Source organism: Anoplopoma fimbria, chromosome 3 (assembly GCF_027596085.1).
Source record: "Anoplopoma fimbria isolate UVic2021 breed Golden Eagle Sablefish chromosome 3, Afim_UVic_2022, whole genome shotgun sequence".
Classification (NCBI taxonomy): domain Eukaryota; kingdom Metazoa; phylum Chordata; class Actinopteri; order Perciformes; family Anoplopomatidae; genus Anoplopoma; species Anoplopoma fimbria.
The window spans coordinates 14,950,891-14,972,612 of NC_072451.1; the positions used below are offsets into that span (position 1 = coordinate 14,950,891).

General features: G+C 44.9%; 2 protein-coding genes across 4 annotated transcripts; both read left to right on the plus strand.

Moving 5' to 3' along the window:
* The first annotated feature begins 165 nt into the window (after window positions 1-165).
* On the plus strand, window positions 166-1,170 carry cbln12 (cerebellin 12). Its single transcript, XM_054596573.1, has 3 exons — window positions 166-447; window positions 768-887; window positions 973-1,170. Exons 1-3 carry the CDS (start codon window positions 166-168, stop codon window positions 1,168-1,170), a joined length of 600 nt encoding a protein of 199 aa, XP_054452548.1.
* Window positions 1,171-3,361: 2,191 nt separating this feature from the next.
* On the plus strand, window positions 3,362-21,303 carry chd8 (chromodomain helicase DNA binding protein 8). 3 transcript variants are annotated; one of them, XM_054623559.1, is made up of 39 exons: window positions 3,362-3,479; window positions 4,601-5,598; window positions 5,745-6,050; window positions 7,602-7,715; window positions 7,854-8,356; window positions 8,510-8,621; window positions 8,879-9,085; window positions 9,216-9,284; window positions 9,377-9,432; window positions 9,530-9,647; window positions 9,758-9,841; window positions 10,017-10,154; window positions 10,241-10,362; window positions 10,649-10,892; window positions 10,977-11,153; window positions 11,453-11,596; window positions 11,727-11,825; window positions 11,920-12,079; window positions 12,445-12,655; window positions 12,801-12,996; window positions 13,206-13,376; window positions 13,480-13,773; window positions 13,986-14,206; window positions 14,293-14,495; window positions 14,699-14,855; window positions 14,939-15,028; window positions 15,141-15,244; window positions 15,609-15,732; window positions 15,994-16,069; window positions 16,182-16,453; window positions 16,775-17,007; window positions 17,288-17,938; window positions 18,024-18,130; window positions 18,270-18,491; window positions 18,712-18,807; window positions 19,236-19,349; window positions 19,511-19,612; window positions 19,707-19,811; window positions 20,170-21,303. In XM_054623559.1, the coding sequence occupies exons 2-39, from the start codon at window positions 4,702-4,704 to the stop codon at window positions 20,530-20,532; spliced, it is 7,662 nt and encodes a 2,553-aa protein (XP_054479534.1). In that variant the 5' UTR covers window positions 3,362-3,479; window positions 4,601-4,701; the 3' UTR covers window positions 20,533-21,303. The 3 variants fall into 3 exon arrangements, with proteins under 3 accessions (XP_054479534.1, XP_054479542.1, XP_054479551.1); XM_054623567.1 differs by having other exon boundaries at window positions 8,882-9,085; XM_054623576.1 differs by lacking the exon at window positions 19,236-19,349.
* Window positions 21,304-21,722: the final 419 nt, after the last annotated feature.

The window sequence follows — 21,722 nt, forward strand, 5'->3', positions numbered from 1 at the left end:
AGCTGGTTCCAGCCAAAACTACACAGAGGTTTAAATTTGGGATATTTTCACAAAGACAATTTGTTTCACCGTAGCATGTTTGTTCTCATGTCAAGTTGTCCAAAGTGACACTTCTCTACAGTAGAATTGATCCCAGGTATTCGACCAAACGTCCCAGGTTCAGTCATGCACCTGAGGTCAGTCACCTTTGACCTCCTCATACTGTTGGCTGTGCTCCTGTTGTGGGGGCCTATGGAGTCGAGGGGCCAGAATGACACAGAGCCAATCATCCTTGAGGGAAAATGCTTAGTCGTGTGCGACTCCACTCCTTCATCCGAGCCCGCCGGTAACGCCCTGGGCATGTCGGTCCGCTCTGGCTCCGGCCGGGTGGCCTTCTCCGCCAGCCGCCAGACCAACCACGAGCCCACGGACATGAGCAACCGCACCATGATCATCTACTTTGATAATGTGAGCATGTTATTTCTTTTGTGTCTTTTAGTAACAGTATGCATGGCTTGCAGTTCATATAAATTATGATTGCTAATAAGACGCACATATGATTACAGATCTGACAGTGAGTGAAAATGCTAATGAGGTAAACGCTAAACTTTTAGACCCACTTTGCAGACGTGCCAGGCTGCATTATCATTGACATTTTTTTATTTTGGGGGGATATGTAAAAAAAATTATAAAAAAGACTCAATATATAAGTTTATAAGGAGGAGTCTGAGCTTTGCATGGACAAAAAGAATGACCCAAGTGCCTTCCTTTCCTTGCTGTTGCATCAGATTTTGGTGAACGTGGGCACTCATTTTGACCAAGAGAGCAGTGTGTTCCTGTCGCCAAGAAGAGGCGTGTACAGCTTCAACTTCCATGTTGTAAAGGCCTACAATAGACAAACTATTCAGGTAGGATACCTCAACTCCGACACTTCTCATTGCAGTGGAGCGACACGCCCTCTCTAATCCCTTTATTTGCTCCCTCTTACTGTAGGTCAGCTTGATGTTGAACGGCTGGCCAATGATTTCAGCTTTTGCCGGCGACCAGGACGTGACCAGAGAAGCTGCCACCAACGCTGGCCTGGTCATTATGGAGAAGGGGGACAAGGCCTACCTCAGACTGGAGAGAGGCAACCTGATGGGAGGCTGGAAGTACTCCACCTTCTCTGGGTTCCTGGTTTTCCCCCTGTGAGGAAGGTGGTTGAGGTGTTGGAGGGGTGATAGGAAGATAATTGGACAGAGGAGTAGGGAGAATGAGGCGGAGGTAAAATTATAGGTGGTGGTAGAAAAAGGAGGCCTTCAGTCTGTAACTCTCTATACATCACAAGAAAGGATGTTTTATGCAAAAATTAGATGAAGATTGTGCAAATGAAGATAATTCTCACTTGAGACCCAAAAGAAGAAGGTTCAGCAAACATGACTTACAGTTGGATTTAATTTGCTCTGTTTCTGTGAATTAATATGTGTTGGGTTTCTGTAAGAGATACTTTAATTGTGACAAAATATTAAGTAGCCTTGTGCATTGTAGACTTCTGTGCTAAGATTCTTTTTTTCAAAGTGTTTGAGACATTGCTGTGCTCCACATGACATCCTGGCTAGCTAACAAACGTGCCAAACTTTCCCTTTACTCTGCTGTGTCGTACAACTGATGCTCCTCTATATGCCTGTCTCCTGCAACAAATGTTTTATTTACACAGAAATTTCTATTCAGGGGAACATATTGAAATAAAATCACATAACATTGGCTCGGTGAATCGTTTTTATGCGGGCATTGTCAAATATTTCTTCCCACATTTTCAGAAAGAGAATAATTTATGGATCATTGCTCGACGAGCGCACAGAAATAATTGATTTGATAGTGTAATATGTTAAGGGCGTGACAGTTTATTCTGCCCAGGCAAAACAGTATTTCTCCCTCCCTCTCACGGTGCTCTCGCCAGTGCCACGGCAGCTGTTTGTAAATATAGCTCTCACCAGCAGAGTTAGCGTTGGCGTGGACCAAGCAGACCAGCATGGGGCAGAGTGTACGTGTGGTGACTAGCGGATACTCCTCGCGGGGCCGCAGACAGATGGAGGCCTTGGCGAACAGGCAGGCTCTTCTCTACAGGGCCGCCATGGATAAAGTGTGGTGTGCTGTCGCATGTAGTCACTTACGCTTCCCTGGTTCATGACCATCTCTCTCTCTATCTTTCTCTGTCTGTCGGTCTTGTGTCAGAATAACACCTGACCTCATTCCATATGCAGATTATAAGGGCCTCTCTGTTCTTTTTCCATTTTTTGTAGTATCATAGCTCACACATATTTAGAAGAGGAGAACAAAAATTGTGATATAGCCAGATTAGGCTCCTGTGCAAAACTGGCAACTTCCTCTGGGGGCCCCAGTGCCAGGATGACATGCAAAGAAAATGTAGGTTCCCTTTGCAAGAATTGGTTTGTGGTAACATTAGTTGTTTCTTATATTTGTATAAGTTTTCACTACTAAAATACAATATCATATTACATGCTAAAGGCCATCACTTTGGCTTTATTACATGATCTCGAAGGCCTGTCCTTAAGAGAGGCACTGTATCATTTACTAGTTTTGAGACTTTCATTCTGTGCTTGCATCCTGCTTATTTTAATATTCATGAATGTATTTCTGATTAATAAGACTGCTACAAAACAAACCTGCTGGAAGCATAAACAATGCACAAAATTCAGAAGGAGTGGGGGGTCTAATAGGGGCCCCTTTCTGCCCAGGTGCACCTTATTAGAAGAATAATTCGGCCATTCTCTAAAACAGACAAAACAGCTAATAATCCAATTTCAGTCTGGCAGCGCTAGAGGGCACCAAAACCCCAGCCAATCCCAGAACTGAATTACTAATTGAAGCACACAAATCACATTGGTACCTTATAGAAACATGTTGTTGATTCCTCAAAATGTTATAATACTCAAGAAAAAATCCTTCAATATGCCCACGGGGTTTCGATTGACGTATTTAGGCAATACGGCAATGTCACACGAGGAGGATAATTGCTGAGCACTAGCCAATGTAATAAAGCCTTGAAAAAACCTGACATTGTCATTCGCAAACGGGCCTCTTGGGTTATGCACTCCATTAACCCTTTGAGATGATTAAAACACCGTCTGTTTTTCCCCAGTCAACTCTAAAGGGCCTGTGCTTTCTAGTGTGAGCATCTATGGCAGTACAACGCCAATGTTCAAGATCACTTAGTCAAATGAGTCCAGCTAGGCCGCATTTATTGCTTTTCCAACCTAACTATGGCGCTCATCCCGCCCAGAAGCGGCCGTAGATGTGACGGATTGCTCCGTCTACCAATGAAATAGCAGTACGCTGCCGGCTCGAGGGACGACGGACCAATCAGCGTCCGATAACCTACGAGGGGCACGCTTTCTACGCTTTCTCTGGCAAGAATGTTAGTTCCTGCTCTTCCCTGGCCGTTTCCTGTAATCGTACAGTGTTGTGAGACGGAGAAAGCCATGTGTGTCGATGCAAAGGTAAATTTAGCACCCCGAAATTATTACTGTGAGAGTCGGGGCAGTGGATATGATGGTTATTTTCAAGTATTTTTGCCGAAAAATAGACGCAGACCAACCGAAACAATCTTGCGGCCTAACCCGTGTCTGAACGTTGACGGGCAATGGTTATTGTGGCACGTTGCTTTGGTTTGGTCCGGTTTGTTGATGAGATTGAAGGAGTCCGGTAGACTGAATGGTTGGTAGTAAACGACAGAGGAGGGAGGAAAGGGATACAAACATACAACACATCATGTTCGTCTGCCTCAATATGCTTTCGGTGCCACGCACGCTTCTGTAAGAGGCACATCTTAGTCGCGGTACGAGCTAATGCTAGCCGACGGGTTTGTGAGAAGGACTGCAATACGAGCAGAGAGGAAAGCATCCTCTCCAACATCAGTACCCTCCTCGTCTGACTTCACTACCAACTACTTTTATTCACTGAATGTTTTCAAGGTCGCATAGTTGTGTGTATCACTACTGAAACAGCCTACATTTGTTTTTAACACTCAAATGTCACATGGGAAGCGGTTTTTTGACAAGGTGGCAGGGAGTTATTTTCATAACCCATATATATATATATATTTTTTCATAATTATGGGCCAACATTTGTTTACTGGGCGTTAGATGTCGTTTAAAAACATATTTTTTTCCATAAATGTTATATGATTTAGTGGTGTGATGCACTTAATTCACAGTAGAGTAAACGTGATCATTTCAGTCACAGCTCTTGTACTTAATGAATGTTAAGTGTGTGTTCATATACAAGTCGTCTGTGATTTAGTAAACGATGCATTCATTCTGTGCATTAGTAACCAAACTTGAATGTGTGTTGTTGATGGGCGTCAAATAAACATAGATACAGAATTGGAGCTTAAAAAGGAGACCAGGACCAAAACTTTCTGATTGCCTTTTGCCATGTAGGGCCACTTTTGTAACTGTGGTATCTTTTTACAATCAAACACACATGTTCTAACCATTGATGAGACCAACCAAATTTCAGTTGTTGTATGCAGATTTGAGCTGTATAAAGCATGTTTGACAAATGCTAAAGTCATTTATTTTGTGCTTCATTGACATCAGTGTTTCTCCTCTTTTACCAGCTGTTTACTTGAAAGTTGAGAAGAACTGGCACGCAACTATTTAGCTTCCATCTCGGAGTCTTTTTAGCTCTGTGCCCGTCTCCCTGTGTGGAGTGGGCAAGATGGCAGACCCCATCATGGACCTCTTTGAGGATACACCCCTGTTTAACCTGGATTCCCTACCGGACGACTCCTTCTCTCAGGGCTCCTCGGACCCCGTGGAAGAGGCCCTTAAGCTGGCGTTGGGTCAAGTGGACCCACCAACAGAGCCTGAGCTCACGGTCAGCGCAGGCCTTGGGGTTTCTGTAGCAGCTCCTGCCATCCCAGAGCCTGCCCCCGTTCAACTTCCCACACAGCAGCCAGTGCCGGTGGCGACTACTCAGACTGTTTCCATAGCTGCGGCTCCCACTGTAGCCCCAGTCCCTGCTCCTGCACCAGTTGATACTTTACCTCAGATCCAAGTCCAGACCACCATACCCACCAGTAGCACTGTGCTGCTGAGCTCTCCTCTGACAGTTACTAGCTCCTCAGTCACCACCACCACCGCCACCACGCAGCAGTTCACACAGATAACTCATCAGCTCACTGCACAGCAGTTAGCTGCCATCACACAGCAGGCCGGTGGCAAAATTGTCATACTCAAAGGTCCCCAGGGTCAAGCCCAGGTGCTGCAGACTGTATCAGGAGCCACAGGCCAGACAACTGGAAAGGTCATCCGTGTGTTGTCCGGCACTCCTCTTAAGCCCGGCATGTCCATACTGCAGGGGGGGACGGTATTGAATCAGGCCAGCCCGGGACAAGCTCAAGTCAAGGTGGGTACTGCTGGGGTGCAGAGGCTGCTACAGTCTCCCAACGGGCCGGTGAAACAGATGCTGCTGACCATGCCCCAGCAGACACAAGGCCAGACCGTTCAGGTGCAGATTCCTTCCCAAGCACAGATGGCTCAAGGCCAGACTCAAGTCCAAGTCCAGACCCAAGGCCAGGTGCAGCTACAGCCAGCCATGCAAGGCCAAACACAGGTAAGCCCCACCTTTTCTGCTACAGCAGGCAGACCACAGGGTGTCGCCAGCTGTCAGGGGGGTGGCAATAAACCAAGCTGTATCTTTAGGTCAGTCTTTTTCTCCTGTGTGTCATAATGAGTTTCATTCTGTGTATCTGATTGTAGGGTGGCGAAGCAAAGCGGATCACCCTGGTCCTCCAGCAGCCTTCCCAGGCTGGCTCTGCTGCTCAACCGGGTCAAGGCCAGCAACAGGTGACACAAGTCCAGCAGGTTCAGACAACCCAGGGGGGCCAGCAGCAGATCCCAACTAGACTGGTGCTGGGGCAGCTCCCTGGAGGCAAACTGGTGCTCCAGGGAAGCCAGCTAGCAGCCCTGACCCAGGCTCGGGCTGGAGGCCAGGCTGGGCAGCCCAAAGTCCTAACAATTCAGCTGCAGCTGCAGCAGCAGCCAAACCAACAAGGAGGGATTAAGGTGAGAAAAGAAGTGTTATAGAGTTTGTAGGTGCCCGTTTGTTTAATCAGATAAGTGTTTTCCCACAGTACATGTATTTTGGTTTTCTTCTCTTGTTTGGGGCAAATCCCTCTTAGCTCTGATGTTCTCTTTTGTGATAGTGGGGAGCGCTGTCTCCATGCAAGCTGCTAGTTTTCTATTGATAAATTTGAAAGGTGGGAGGTCTAGAATTTTACTGATAATTATAGAAGGAATTGTTATTCCCTATACACTCAATGTTGACATTTGTCTACCTACAGTTATTTACAATTATTTCCATAGTCAAATTATTTCCATAGCCAAATTTTCAACCATTCCCCAGTAATCAATTCTTTTAAATGATGTATTGTGTAATCCGACTCCCGGTGACATGTTGCTTCCCGGCTAAATGACACCATCTTCCACAACAAATGTGGCTCTGTGTGACCAGTGTTTTTAGTTTGCTAACATTTGTGTTAGACTAGAGTTGTTGTTTCTGCTTGTTTTAGACGGTCACACTTAATATTGCATCAGTTGTTACAGTACACCACAAAGGAACAATGGCCACTTTTGTGTGGTCGGGACAGATCAGTCCAAATGATGAACATTCACACATTGGCTCTGCTAACTAGTAACCATTAGCAGTTTAATGTTAAAGCTAGTTACTTTTATTTGCCATGTAAGGACATTCATTGTTTTGAATGTATCAGTACACTGTAGCCAGTGAATATATAATGCAGTGGAGTGGCCAATAGCTAGAAAATGAATGGAGATAAAGAAAATGGAAATAATTGTATTAGATTTCTTTGTTACATAAGACTTATTGGTTTCGGGTTAAAAATCTGCAATGTGGCTCTTTTATATCAAGCAGTACGTCAAATTGATTGTTGGCTCTTAAAAGTTACATACCCTCTAAATAATGTACCACATCATTTCCACATAACCTTTTTTGATCATAATGACATTTCAAAATTTTCACAATATTTAAGGTAGAGATTTACATCTTCTGTTTGTTTCTGTTTAGTTTATTGCTGTTTTATACTCTCACGTCTGTATTTTCCACCACCCTAAAGCAACATAACAGCATTTTGGAATATGTGTTTGATTGCTGACTTATCCAGAGTTTGATATTAAAAAGATTGAAAGCAGTTTCAACTTTGTGCATTCAGATCATACACATGTTCAGGATATGTTTAGCCTAGCTTAGCACTAGCTTAGTTTGGAAGTGGGACGGTTAGCCTGGCTCGATCAAAGGCATCTTTCACAACTTGTAAACGCTCCAGCCGAAAAACACCCTGGACTGGTACCTATCCAAGAGTACAAAGATTAAATTGATACTGCTCTTATCTGACAGAAAATAAGACGCCACACACATTTCACAAAATGTCTTAAGTCAAGTTCTTTTAAATCCCACTAAATTCTCAGATCGTATATTGTAACTGCTTAACTTTATTACATCTAACATTGGCTTTTTTCTGATTTTTTAAAATCTATTTCTTTGGTTATTTATAAAGGTGACTGTGTCTTCACATGTCTGTTCTTTCACTCTTACAGTACCAGTTGGTCTCAGGAACTGGCAATACTGGCGGCCCACAGGTGTTGCAGATCACGCAGGGCCAAGGAGGACAGAGAGTTGCGGTGCCGCTCAAAATGCTTCTGCAGCCACAGGTAGACCTCCAGATGTGCATAGACATTTCCTTATTTTATATACATGCATTTTATCATATAAAGGGGGGACGGGGGGGACTTAAGGGATTCTGTGTGGCAGAAAGTTTTCTGCACTCTCAAACATTCTCCTCCACACAGACAAGCTCAGCATCCTCGGCCGGCGGCACGGTGTCTGTGGTGAAGGTCATCAACACGTCGGCTGCAGGCCCCTCCACTACAACCACAACTGCTTCCCAGGCCATCCGCATCACCAAGGCCCCCGGCGAGCCTACCGCTGTGCGACGAGTGGAGATCCTCTGCAAACAGGAGAAAGCAAACCGTATTGTGGCTGAAGCTATCGCCCGGGCCAAAGCGCGTGGCGAGAAGAACCTGCCCAGAGTCCTGAACCAGGATGAGCTTCCAGCCACACAGACCTCCCCAGAATTGGGGGGTACTGTGACTGTGGTGTCCACTGCTAAGAAAAAGTCTAGCGGAGGAGGAAGCAAGAAGAAAAGTCCTGCAGCTGGAGGAACGACTCCCAAAACCACAGGTGGGGCCGACAAAAAGAGCAAAGTAAAGACGCCAGGAGGAACAACTGGAGTGGCTGGAGGCACGGTTGTACCCGGGGCTGGGAACAAGAGCAAAAGCAAAACTAAAACAAAGTAAGTGATACTGTATGTGAGGAAGAGGGAAGAGGGGGAAACATTTTAATCTAACGTATTTCTGTTAATGTGTCTTTTGTAGAAAACAATACTATAGGTGTCCACTACTTCACCCTGACTTTAACTGTCCTCTCTCCCTCCACCTTCCCGCAGCACTATTACTCTAGTGGGAGCAAAGAAAAGAAAGCGTAATGCGTCCTCAGACCACTCTGATGGGGAGTTGAGCCCTGCCTCACCTGCTGCTCTGGATGATGACCTGATTACGGTACAAACGTCACATGTATAAGATCAGTTCACTTTTTGGGAGTTAGAATAGAAAAATGATGCGCACACTGCCGACATTAACTGTCATTGTTTACACTGTGCGTGCCCTAAAGGATGGTATTGACTCAAATTTTGTAGTGGAGTCTGTTTTAGCTGACTCAGACTTTAAACACAATTTACAAAGCAACGCTTCTTTCTTTTTTTTGCCTGAGTTGTTTTAAAAACACACTGAATTTTACAACTCTGTCTTCTGGCCAGAAGAGGCGCTCCAATCGCGTGGTGAAGCGGAAGAAGTACACAGAGGACCTGGATATCAAGATAACGGATGATGAGGATGAGCAGGAAGATGTAGACGTTACTACAACCGCGGCGGCTGTGGCCTCCATCAGTGGCGGGTCGGCAGCGCAGCTTAAAAAGGAAATGGAGCTGGATGTTGACGGACAGCCCAGCATGCAGTTCTTTGTGGTGAGTTTAAACGAAGTGTAATAAATTTGTTTCTTCTCTGTTGCGATTGAAAGGATTGTCATAAACAGATAGACACGGATTGAAATTAGGTGGGTTTGTCTTTAGTGTATTACTTTTTTATTTTTTACAGGAAAACCCCAGTGAAGAAGATGCAGCCATTGTAGACAAAATTCTGTCTTTAAGGTTGACCAAGAAGGAGGTATGTTTATTCTACTTATTAAATACCAATTCTTTAATTAATTACATTTAATTTAGAGAATCATTAAATTCCCAAAACCTGTTGTCTTCAAGGTGTCCATAGGCCAGTACACCACTGTTGAGGAATTCTTTGTGAAATACAAGAACTAGTAAGTGTCCATATCTCCATGAATAACTTTGGCCTTGGTTGTTTCTATTTCTTGAAAAGACATTTAAATGAGTAAAACCTGACTCTTTTGTTCTCAGTTCATACTTGCACTGCGAGTGGGCCAGTTTGAATCAGCTGGAGAAAGATAAAAGGATCCATCAAAAGATCAAGAGGTTCAAGACCAAGCAAGCACAGATGAGGAATCTCTTCCAGGAGGTGAGAGTGGAGCAGATCCTCAAAACCTCTGGTTTTAGGATGCAGTTAAGCTACCTGAATAATAACTTTGTGTATATTTCTACTGTGTCTGACCCTGTGGTTCTGTTTAGGATGAGGAGGCTTTTAACCCAGACTATGTAGAGGTGGACAGGATCCTGGACGTTTCCCACAGTGTGGACAAGGACAACGGCGAGGTGAGATACCAGTCCACGTCAAGAAATCACTTTTACAGCTGGACAGGAGAGCTCAGCTGTTCCCCTCTTTACCATGAAGCTTGTGCTTTTTTTTCAGAAATGAAACCACTTTCTTGTTTTATAAATTAGCATGTTTGCAATAATTACAAACTTGCCTTAACTATTTCCCCTCTAGCCTGTTATCTACTACTTGGTGAAGTGGTGCTCTCTGCCTTATGAGGATGCCACCTGGGAACTGAAGGAGGACGTGGACGAGGGCAAGGCAGAAGAATTCAGCAAAATCCAAAACCGACCACCGCGCCTGAAGAGAACGGTGAGCAGTCAAGTGGAACAAAGCAAGGTGCGATTTTTAATTCCTTCTTCTAGTATGCTCATGCATTTTTCCCTCTCTGTCCTCAGGTACGGCCGCCTGCCAGTGCATGGAAGAAGTTGGAGGAGACCAGAGAGTACAAGAATGGCAACATACTCAGAGAGTACCAGCTTGAAGGAGTCAACTGGCTGCTCTTCAACTGGTACAACAGGTATTTATCACACACACACACACACACACACACACACACACACACACACACACACACACACACACACACACACACACACAGTCCTTTGGCAAAGTGTATTTTGAAGCACAATCAAACTGGATAATTGTTAAATTAGGAGCAGTAGCAACTTAAGTTTAAGGATTGTAGTAGAGACGAACATGAAGAAGACATTGTGTCATCGATATTCTGGCAAAAGTTAGTCCATTTAATGATACTTGTTGATCGCTTCTCCCAAGGATTAACTTATTCCTCTCTTGTCTCTCAGGCAGAACTGTATCCTGGCAGATGAGATGGGTCTGGGGAAGACCATCCAGTCTATCGCGCTGCTGTCTGAGGAGTACGATGCTGGCGTCCAGGGTCCTTTCCTGGTCATTGCTCCCCTCTCCACCATCACCAACTGGGAGAGGGAGTTCAGCACATGGACCGACATGAACGCCATCGTCTACCACGGCAGCTTGGCCAGCCGACAGATGATCCAGCAGTATGAGATGTACTTCAAGGACGACAAGGTGGAGTTATTGATTACCATTGTTGTTGATTAGCTTCACCGACGTTAAACGTGTCTAATGCAAAATCGTCAATTCTGTGTACAGGAGCACTTGATCCCAGGTGCGTACAAGTTTGACGCCCTCATCACAACGTTTGAGATGGTGTTATCTGACTGCCCAGAGCTGAGGGAGATCTCCTGGCGCTGTGTGATCATTGATGAGGCCCACCGTCTCAAGAATCGCAACTGCAAGCTGTTGGACAGCTTGAAGATGCTGGATGTGGTAAGTGGACCAGAGCCGAATCTGGATTTTGGAACAAAACCAACGGTCAAATGTGCGGAGAGTAACTGGATGCTGGTCTTTTGGCTAAAAGGTTTTTAGGACTCAATTTGAACTTTTTCCTCATCTGTTATGTTCTTTTTCCTCTTACTTCCTGGTTCTTTCTTCAGAACATTCTGTATTGTCCCGTTTTTAACATTTGTTTTTTTTATCCCCACTGAATATTTGATCCTACCTCACTCTTCTTTCCTCCCTGCTTCTCCTCCCTCTATCTTATATACGTGTTCTTTGTTTTCATTCAGGAACATAAGGTGTTGTTGACCGGCACTCCTCTCCAGAACACGGTGGAGGAACTCTTCAGCCTGCTTCATTTCCTGGAGCCTGCTCAGTTCCCTTCTGAGACTGAATTCCTCAAAGACTTTGGAGACCTCAAAACAGAGGAACAGGTGTGAAATATACACTCGCCCTCATATTCACACACAATGTTCTTTGTCTTGTGAATCTGCACATTTTGTTGATATTTTGTAGCTGTCACTAAGCAAATATATTTATTTATTTTCTTACACGGGTCCACAGGTTCAGAAGCTGCAGGCCATCTTGAAGCCCATGATGCTAAGAAGGCTCAAAGAAGATGTTGAAAAGAACTTGGCACCCAAACAAGAGACCATCATTGAGGTTTGTGTAAAAAGATTCAATGTAAACTCTTGTGCAAGGAGATCTGAACGACACAAAAAAGTGACTATTTCATTCTTTGACTGTTTACTCTCAGGTTGAGTTGACGGATGTTCAGAAGAAGTACTACCGGGCCATCCTGGAGAGGAACTTCACTTTCCTCAGTTTAGGGGTAAACAGTAACAGCAATGTCCCCAACCTGCTCAACACTATGATGGAGCTACGCAAGTGCTGCAACCACCCCTACCTCATTAATGGTATCCCATCACAATATTAACTCAATATTAACCGTTTGTACGTACTGGGATTCTTGCTGTCTGCATAAATGTTTGTTAGATTCAGGCTAGAAAATATCAATTTCTAATAGAAACCTACCTAAATTGTGCCATACTGTCGATATAATATTTTGAAGGGCGATTCCAAGTACTATTAACATCTCACTTGTATGAAAAACTCTAGTCATTGTAGTATATTGTTATTTGTTGCCATTTTACAAAGGGAACATATGTTAAATCAAAAGTGGAATGTTTCTCTAAAGCTGCCATCAAGCAATCTGAGCTGCATTTTGATTGTGAAACGCTAGCATTATATAATTGTACCTCTTTCACTCTCTTTTGTCAAGGCGCGGAGGAGAAGATCGTATCTGAGCTACGGGAGAAGTATGACCCCATGGCGCTCGACTTCCATTTGCAGGCCCTGATTCGGTCGGCCGGCAAACTGGTGCTACTGGACAAGCTGCTGCCTCGCCTCAAGGCTGGTGGCCACAAAGTGCTCATCTTCTCCCAGATGGTGCGCTGCTTAGACATTCTGGAGGACTACCTCATTAACAAGAGGTAAAAAAGGCCAAGGTGTATTTCATTGCAGCTGGTGATTTTAAATAGATTATTAAATATTGCCATAACTGTTCAAGTATTATGAGGACTTATATGATGTGTTAATGTATTTTTTTATAATGTATGTTCACATATTTTTTTACAGATACCTTTATGAGCGAATTGATGGCAGAGTGCGTGGGAACTTACGACAAGCTGCCATCGATCGCTTCAGCAAGCCTGATTCAGACCGCTTTGTCTTCCTGCTGTGTACCCGTGCTGGCGGCCTGGGTATTAACCTTACTGCTGCTGACACCTGTGTTATATTTGACTCTGACTGGAACCCTCAAAATGACCTGCAGGTACAAGATTGTACTGTCGTTCTTTCTGTTATAAAGATAGTTCATTAAGACTGCAACAACAAACCATTTTTATATCAATTTCTTTGTTTACATTTACCTATGTTTTTTTTGTTGGTTTTTTATGTTCAAAACTTGAACTATTCTCATCTTTTTTTATGTCAGCAGCTGCATGTGATGCACTTTTGATCCTTTTTAAATTATTTTATCAGGCCCAGGCTCGATGTCATCGTATTGGTCAATCTAAGGCAGTCAAGGTCTACCGCCTGATCACTAGGAACTCTTATGAGAGGGAGATGCTGGATAAAGCAAGCCTGAAGCTTGGCCTGGATCGTGCCGTCCTGCAGAGCATGAGTGGAAACAAAGAAGGCAATGTCAACGGGGTGAGAAAACCTACTTGTCAGATATGTTGTATTACATCTTTAATAGATTATTTACATCCTTATTATAGGCTGCTTGTGTAAATTACATCTGTGTCGCCTTAAGCAAGTACAGCAGTTCTCCAAGAAGGAGATTGAGGACCTGCTGAGGAAGGGAGCCTACGCTGCCATCATGGACGAGAATGATGAAGGCAATCGCTTCTGCGAGGAGGACATTGACCAGATCCTTCAGCGAAGAGCCACCACCATCACCATCGAGAGCGAGGGCAAGGGCTCCACGTTCTCCAAGGCCAGCTTCGTGGCCTCTGAGAACCGCAATGACATTGCCCTCGATGACCCTGAATTCTGGCAGAAGTGGGCCAAGAGAGCCGACATAGACATGGACTCCATGAACCGAAAGGTTAGTGCAGGGTGATTTTGGTTTTTGTGTGAAGATCATCTAAGTTTTACAGTGCTAATGCCACGGTGCATGTAAAACACTGTAGATTTCACCAGTGTATTATGCAGTTGCAACCTTGTGTAAAGGCTTACATATTAAATAGATATATATTGCTCAAATATGTAATTGACCATAACTTATTAGTTGACTAAAAGTGACTTCATTCTCCACAGAACACCCTTGTGATTGACACTCCCAGAGTCCGCAAGCAGACCCGCCAGTACTCCACTTTACGAGGTGAAGGAGGAGACCTGTCTGATATGGACAGCGACGATGAGTATCCACCGGCCAATTCCAGACAGTCGCGTTCCTCGCGCCGCACCGACCGCCACAGTGGAGGGGGTTACGGCCGCACTGACTGTTTCCGGGTGGAGAAACATCTGCTTGTCTATGGGTACGTAGACCTCAATTTCTCAATCTCTACTCATATCTTTTGTCCCTTGTTCTCACTTTAATACCTGTTTTCTTCTTCTTCTCCAGTTGGGGTCGCTGGAGGGACATCTTATCCCATGCCAGATGTAAACGTCGTCTGAGTGAACGTGACGTGGAGACAATCTGCCGAGTCATCCTGGTCTTTTGTCTGCTCCACTATCGTGGAGATGAGAACATCAAGAGTTTCATCTGGGAGCTCATCACACCGCCAGAGAACGGCCGCGAACCCCAAACATTACTCAACCACTCTGGTAGGAGCTTCACACAGCATCACCTGAACAGTGTTTTACATAGAATGTAAACTTTCTTAAACTGAATAAGGGGATATATCAGGTTGTTTGGTGGAGAAGAAAAACATTCCTACTTAATTCAGAATCTTCCTCATATAGTCAGTGCTGGTGACCTTTTCTTGTTGTCTGTTGTAATTAACTGTATAACAATTATCTGTGCCTAGGCCTGTCTATCCCTGTCCCAAGAGGCAGAAAGGGTAAAAGAGTTAAGGCCCAGAGCACGTTTGACGTCCAGAAGGTGGAGTGGATCCGCAAGTACAACCCTGACACCCTGCTTCTGGACGAAAGCTACCGCAAACATCTCAAGCACCAGTGCAACAAGTCAGTGAAGCACAATCAGCTGAAATTAAAACATTGTTGTCCGTGTTCAAATGCTAAACCTCTCCTCTCCTCTCCTACTGCAGGGTGTTGCTGAGGGTACGCATGCTCTACTACCTGAAACAGGAGGTGATCGGCGAACATGCAGACGCTGTCCTGAAAGGGGCCAACAGCAGGTATCTAATACTGCCTTTGTACAGACACACACAGGCTCAATTACTGAAGTTCACTGTGATACACTCAAACACAGTATGCCATGCATTTATTTATTCAATTATTTTTTCTCAGGGACGTTAATATCTGGATGCCTGAGATGGAGCAGCAGGAGGTCCCCGCAAGATGGTGGGATACTGAAGCAGACCGCTCACTGCTTGCTGGTGTATTTAAGCATGGTAGGTTTTCTCTATATATAAATTCAAAAATATTTCTGAGAATAGTGTAATGTTATAGCGTAAAGAAACGGTGTGCAGAATTTGTTGACATCTAGCCATGTGATTGCAGTTTACAACCAACTCACTACCCCTTAACTCACCTCCCCCTTTTCAAGACTGTAACTGCCGAGTGGGGGGGGGGAAACGGGGGGGTAGTGCCGTTTGCCTTGCTCCTTACCATGAATGCAATGCTTAAGAAGTCAGAGCGAGATAGTTTCGTTGGTGGTCATGTTCACCATTACTGTAACAGGTCAATCAGCTGCAATTGCCTCCATTGTGGAACTTTTTATTAAACAATTTGCCTTGACTCTTTCTTTATTACCAGGTTATGAGATGTACACAACTATGCGTGCCGATCCCTGCCTCTGCTTCCTGGAAAGAGCTGGTCGGCCTGATGACAAGGCCATTGATGCCGAGCAGCACACTGGTGATGCTGAGATGGGAGATGAGTGAGTTATCTTGGCTAATGGCCAATTAAAAGTTATTTGCATATAGATTTATGGCAGACTTACAAGTAAACTGGTTATTGTAACATTGCAGACATTTTTATATTTGTCAGTTTCAAAGTTTCTGTTCTATTGTAAATAGAATTAAAATTGTTAAATGTCTTAGAATTAACTATATGAAATGTACTCTAAAGTATCGTCCTTTTACTGGATACATTTCACACTTTCCCTACTTAATGGTGCTTTATTGTTTGTATTGTGTAGTCCTGATTATGATAAGTACTCTGAAGACCCGGAGTTCAAGCCTGCGTCAAGACACGCCAAAGATCTTTTCGATGAGGTACGGATCCGAGCTGTCACGATGAAGCCGTTCTGACTGCACTATTCAATTTTGCTAACAAAGCAATAGCGATAAGCAATATAATGAGTCTCTATTTGACCTTGTCCTCCAGCCTGATTCCATGAACGTCGACGATGAGATTTCTGTGGAAGACAAGGTGGGGCCAGTGATCACAGAAAGCTTTTCCATCCAGAGCGGTGCTTGTGACTGGCCCTCCAGCTCATCGCTTACAGCGCGGTTGCGGCGACTGATCACAGCTTACCAACGCACCTACAGGCAGGAGCAGCTAAAGATCGAAGCAGAGGCAAAGGGCGACCGCAGGCGCAGGCGATGCGAACAGGCCAGCAAGCTGAAGGAGATTGCACGGCAGGAGCGCCAGCAGAGGTACACTGTTGTTACATCTGAATCAAGGCCTTTTTTTACTATTGTAAGAGTGTGCAGTACTCATTGTACCAAAAGTTATGGTTACATTCAGTGTTGCTCACCAAAACGCTTTGTTTGTATCCTTGAGGTGTAACAAACAAGGTTGAATGCAATTCCTTCCTCATTAAACCTCATACATTTTTAAACCTGTATTGTTTTAGATTCACGTCATGTCAGTAGTTTAGCATGCAACTGTAGAATCCAGGATTACCTAAAACAGCATCTTAAGGGATGTGTCAGTAAATTCAGTAAATATTCCTTCTCACCCTTCTCATCTCCAAGGTGGACACGTAGGGAGGAATGCGACTTCTACCGCGTGGTATCGACTTTTGGTGTGGAAAAGATTAGTAAGGAGCAAAGTCTTCCTGAGGGAGGAGATCTTGATTTTGACTGGAACCGCTTCCGGACCTTTGCTCGTCTGGATAAAAAAACGGACGAGAGTCTCAGTCGATACTTCCGCTCGTTTGTTGCCATGTGTCGGAGAGTTTGCCACCTTCGCCCAGGCCGTGGTGACGGTAACTATCTAACCCATGCTACCAGAAGCCCAGCTTAGCTACTTGAGCAGTATTTAAAACTGTTGGATGCTTGCTTTTAGTGATAGCTCACACCACCATGTACTCTCAACTGTGCCCTTGTCTCGCACCCTAACCCTTACCCCATGCACACGTTCTCTTTGATAAATCCAGGTTTTTATACTCTTAATATGTGAGGTTACAGTTTCCAGTTTGATAAAAGCAGAACTTGCTGACTACACAGTCACATATCAGTAAATATCTCTTGTCTCATCCTGCTCAGATTCCCCAGAGATTTCCCAGACTGTCGCCCCCATCACTGAGGAGCGTGCTTCCCGAACCCTTTACCGTATCAGCCTCCTGCGTCGCCTCCGTGAGAAAGTCCTGCCCCACCCATCCCTGGAGGACCGTCTGCCTATGGCTCCGACCAGCTCCGAGCTGCCCGGCTGGTGGAATATTCCAGAACATGATCGTCAGCTGATGCTGGGCGCCGCACTGCACGGCGTCAGCCGCACTGAGCTCTCCATCTTCTCAGACCCACAGTTCACCTTCAATCAGGCTCGGGACGAGTTCATCATGAACCAGCAGGCCCCGCCACCTCCACCTGAGGCACCACCCATAATGCTCCTCAGCCATCCAAAGACTGAGGAGGAGCTGCCTGTTGTGAAGGAGGAGTTAGCTGAATTGGACGCCCGGTTGCTTGGAGGTGAAATCAGTGCTCAACTGCAGAGCACGCCCTTGAGTCACCATGACGGCAAGGCACGAGGGCAGGCCTGGAGCCTCAAGAGGAGCAGAGGGAGGGGCGAAAAAACAGGAGGAAGGAAGGGCGAGGGAGGGTCAGATTCAGACTCTGATTCAGATTCAGGCTCATCGTCATCTGGGAGATCGGGCAGCAGTGATGAGAGTGGAGAGAGTGAGGAAGAGGCGGAAAGAGGTAAGTTCGCAGTTATAGAGAAAGAAGTTGAATGCTGCGAGAATAAACTCAACAATTGTAATGATGTTCCCTTTTTTCTTATTAGCTGGCATGAAGCTGTGTGACGTGGATGAAGAAAATAGTTTACTCTCTATGACTCTGTCTCAGGAAGGTATTCCTCCTCCTGATCCTCTCAGAGTGGATTGGCCCAAGGTAATTAATGCACAGTTCACAAAATGTATGTCTGAACTTGATGACAATTTCAAAACATTTCTCATGAAGGAATAAACCACATGTTTGTTGTTATTGTCGTGAATGGCCGATAAATGGGGCTCTTTTTGTTTTGTCTCAGGACCGTGTGTTAATCAACCGTCTGGACAATATGTGTACGCTGATACTGAGTGGTCAGTGGCCCTCAGGGCGGCGCTACTTGCCCGAGGCGCAGCTCAACCCGAGCTCAGAGCTGGTGGGAGGCGAGATGGCCTACACAAGGGTGATCCGTAAACCCAGCGGGATGCCTGGTGGCCCCGGAGAAGAAGGAGAAGATGGAGAGTTCACTGTCAAGCTCCTTAAGGTGAGTCAACAGTGGAGCATGAAACAAAGTTATCTGAGGCATATGCATTGAAATTATACACAGACTGACATTATTTAGCTTTTCTTTGCAAATAAAATAAATTTCCCCTGTATGAAGGTCTGCCAAAACAATTTGAGTCTGTGTAAAAGTGAAAAACAGACACTACAAGATGCAGCTGTAAATGTGTAGATCAAGTCTAAATGAGAGGTCTTTTTGTCAGGAGGAGGGACTCAAGCTGACCTTCTCCAAGCAGTCCCTGATGCCCAATGGGTCAGGGGGAGAGAGCAGCGGCCGCAAGAGGCGCAAGGACCAAGAGGTACGTGTGTCGGATCTTCATCTGACAGGGGCGACTGTGGCTCCGTGGTAGAGCAGGGTCGTCCTTCAATCAGAGGATCAGCTGTTCGACCGCTAGTCCATGTCGATGTGTCCTTGGGCAAGACACTTAACCCAAAACTGCTCCCGTAGGCTGTGTCTGCTGTGTAAGAATGGGTTGAATGGTTAGTTAGAGTCCCGATGGGCAGGTGGCCCCTTGCATGATAGACCCTGCCATCAGTGTATGAATGGATATGAATGGGTGAATGATGACATGTAGTGTTAACATGCTTTGAGTAGTCCGAAGACTAGAAAAGAGCTATACAAGTACAGTCCATTTACATGTGGTCCACTCTAATACAGCAGGAGTTGATACAAAACCAAAACTGCTCTGGATTTAGTTTAACTTCTTTTTGGCTGTCTCTCTTTTAGTTATCAGACCCAGATGGACTCAATGATCCACTGGAGCGTACTCCTCGGCGCAGGGACCCCCCCACCTGGTTAAAGGAGAACCCAGATTATGAGGTGGAGGGAGACATGCTGGAGGTATATGTTCGTGACACTTATGAGATATGGAACAGGACCGACTGTTCCAAGTGTCAATTTATTTTGCCTTGCTTATTATAAGGCCCTGGTCTCAAGCTGATAAGGAAACAAAATATCCTGACTGTTTCTGCTTTACAACATAATTTGTCCTGTTTCCTCAGCTTCTTGTGAACAGGAGCAAGAGGAAGAGGAGGAGGAGGGCAGATAAAGCCCTGACAGGCAGTGAGAAGGTCAAAGTCATTAACATGAGGACAGGAAAGAAGGTGAGACATGCAGCGATTGGCATCATAGACTTGATTAGTTGGCTGTTTGTAATCTCTTGCCGACAGACAAACATCCAAATGTTTCTCTCCGTAGGTCGGAGCTGCATTTTGTCCGATGCTGCAAGACCTGAGGGAATATCTGGAGGAGAATCCTGATAATGCTGTAGCACCCGACTGGTCCGAAACTGTTCGGAAATCTGTACGTACTCAGAGGTCTTATGTTATAACAAGACTTGACTGTGCAGTGTTGTTTAGAAATGTCACTTTCTTCATACGCTATGTTTCCACGCAACTGTCACTGCCATGACAAGTGATAAGGTCTGACTTCCAAAGTAAAGAGAGCTTAAATTTAGTTAAAACCAAGTGTACGGTGGTTTGTTGGAAGATAATTTTCCAAACTGATCTCATTTAGGTACAGAAAAATGTATGGTAAATGTGGCTCATTAAGACTGTGGAACTCTGGTTATTGCAGCATCAAAGAAGGAAACTCTTGTGAAAACACATCCCGCCCTCGTCTGTTTGTTTTCGATCATTTTTGATCATTTTTCTTTTCACAGGGCTTCCTGCCCGCGACCTTCTTTCACCGACTGCTGACCGAGCACTCGGAGATCCCTAAGAAAAGCCGCCGCCGCCACCACCACCACCACCACCATCACCACGCTCCGGAGCCCACCCCCGAAGACCCCAACTTGGACGGGGTGGAAGAGGAGACTTTGGTGTCAGATGGAGCGTACATGATGGATGAGGAGGACCTCGAGACCTCACATCACTTCCTCACCAGTCAGGACTTTGAAGTGAAAATGGAGGGCGGCGACAGCCTTTCCCAAGGTGACTATGACAGCTCGGATCAAGAGGCGCTATTGGACGATGTCATCATAGCACAGAAGGACTCTGACTCCTCATCAAGCTCAGAGGATTGACTGAAACCCTCTCCCCGAACACATCGGACTTAGTCCCCTTCTCAACAATGAATCATGTAATTCCTTGTCATTTATTTTTACCCTATTATGTATCAAATTATGGATGAATGTGTTTTTTTTTGTTGCTACTTTTATTCATTTATTTTATATAGGTATTTTTGAAAGGAGCAGGTTTGCACCCATCTGTTTTCTTTTTCATCATCACAATTGTGTTCCATCTTTCTCTCCCTGATCCTCCTCTCTGACAAAATGGCAAAAAGCTGAGCTTTCTTTCTTACTTCACGACTCGTCGTTCTCCTCCTCTCCCCTCCAAACCTATTCTTCCCCATGACATTCCCAGCCATGACCAAAAGGGGACCCCTCTGCTGTACAGATACCCTTTTTCTTATCAAATAACCTCAAAGCTGGTCCTCTAGCGCTACATGAAACTGGACATGTGTACTGAGAAGAGCCCCGACCCAGATCCCACAATTCCCCCCCAATCTCGTTTGGTCATGTCTTCTGTGTCCAGACGAGTCTGTGAACTAAAAGGGGATCCAGTGTGTGGATGTACTGTTATTGTTTTCACTCTATGGGAGGGGTGGGGGTTGAGAGGGAGGGAGAGGGGAAAATGGCGTATTAGTTACTGAAGCAGTGCTAGGAGGATGGGTGTGTTGTCCAATGTAGAGCTGTTCTATTATGTACTAAGGTGCAAAGATGACGGCAATGAGTTACTATTCTTGTTTTATGATCTGAGTGTATCTGTGAAATGAATAACAGCAATCTACAGTGAAAGCAGGTGTGTCTGTATTATTGTGACTTTCTGTTTGTACACAAATTTGGTCCATTTCTGGTTAATAACTGTGCCCCATTTATAGCATTTTATAATGCATAGGAGCCTAAATTATTATTCCTATCATTAACTACAAGTTGGCAATGACCGTAAAGTCCACATTCTTGAGACCAATGCAGAACTTAATAGTACTAGATAGTAGTGGTTCTACATAAACATTTTTAGAATTGAGTTAAAAAGCACCTTTTTAAAAAAAAAAAAAAAATCTGTTTCACTATGTGTTTCATCACTTTAAAAAACGTTTTTGGTATTGATCTTTCTGAACCACGGTAGCTGAGATATGTTAATGGATTATTAGGCTATATGGGTACTAAATATCACGAGAGAAAGTCTTGCTGAACTCTGAGAAGCAAAGTCC

Excerpts from the sequence above, each read along its gene's own strand:
- cbln12 (XM_054596573.1), top strand. The coding sequence starts at position 166 with ATGCACCTGAGGTCAGTCACCTTTGACCTCCTCATACTGTTGGCTGTG. Across the intron at positions 448-767 it reads TGATCATCTACTTTGATAAT|ATTTTGGTGAACGTGGGCAC; the intron begins GTGAGCATGTTA and ends CTGTTGCATCAG. Across the intron at positions 888-972 it reads ACAATAGACAAACTATTCAG|GTCAGCTTGATGTTGAACGG; the intron begins GTAGGATACCTC and ends CTCTTACTGTAG.
- chd8 (XM_054623559.1), top strand. The coding sequence starts at position 4,702 with ATGGCAGACCCCATCATGGACCTCTTTGAGGATACACCCCTGTTTAAC. Across the intron at positions 12,080-12,444 it reads CCACCCCTACCTCATTAATG|GCGCGGAGGAGAAGATCGTA; the intron begins GTATCCCATCAC and ends TCTTTTGTCAAG. Across the intron at positions 19,812-20,169 it reads CCGAAACTGTTCGGAAATCT|GGCTTCCTGCCCGCGACCTT; the intron begins GTACGTACTCAG and ends TTCTTTTCACAG.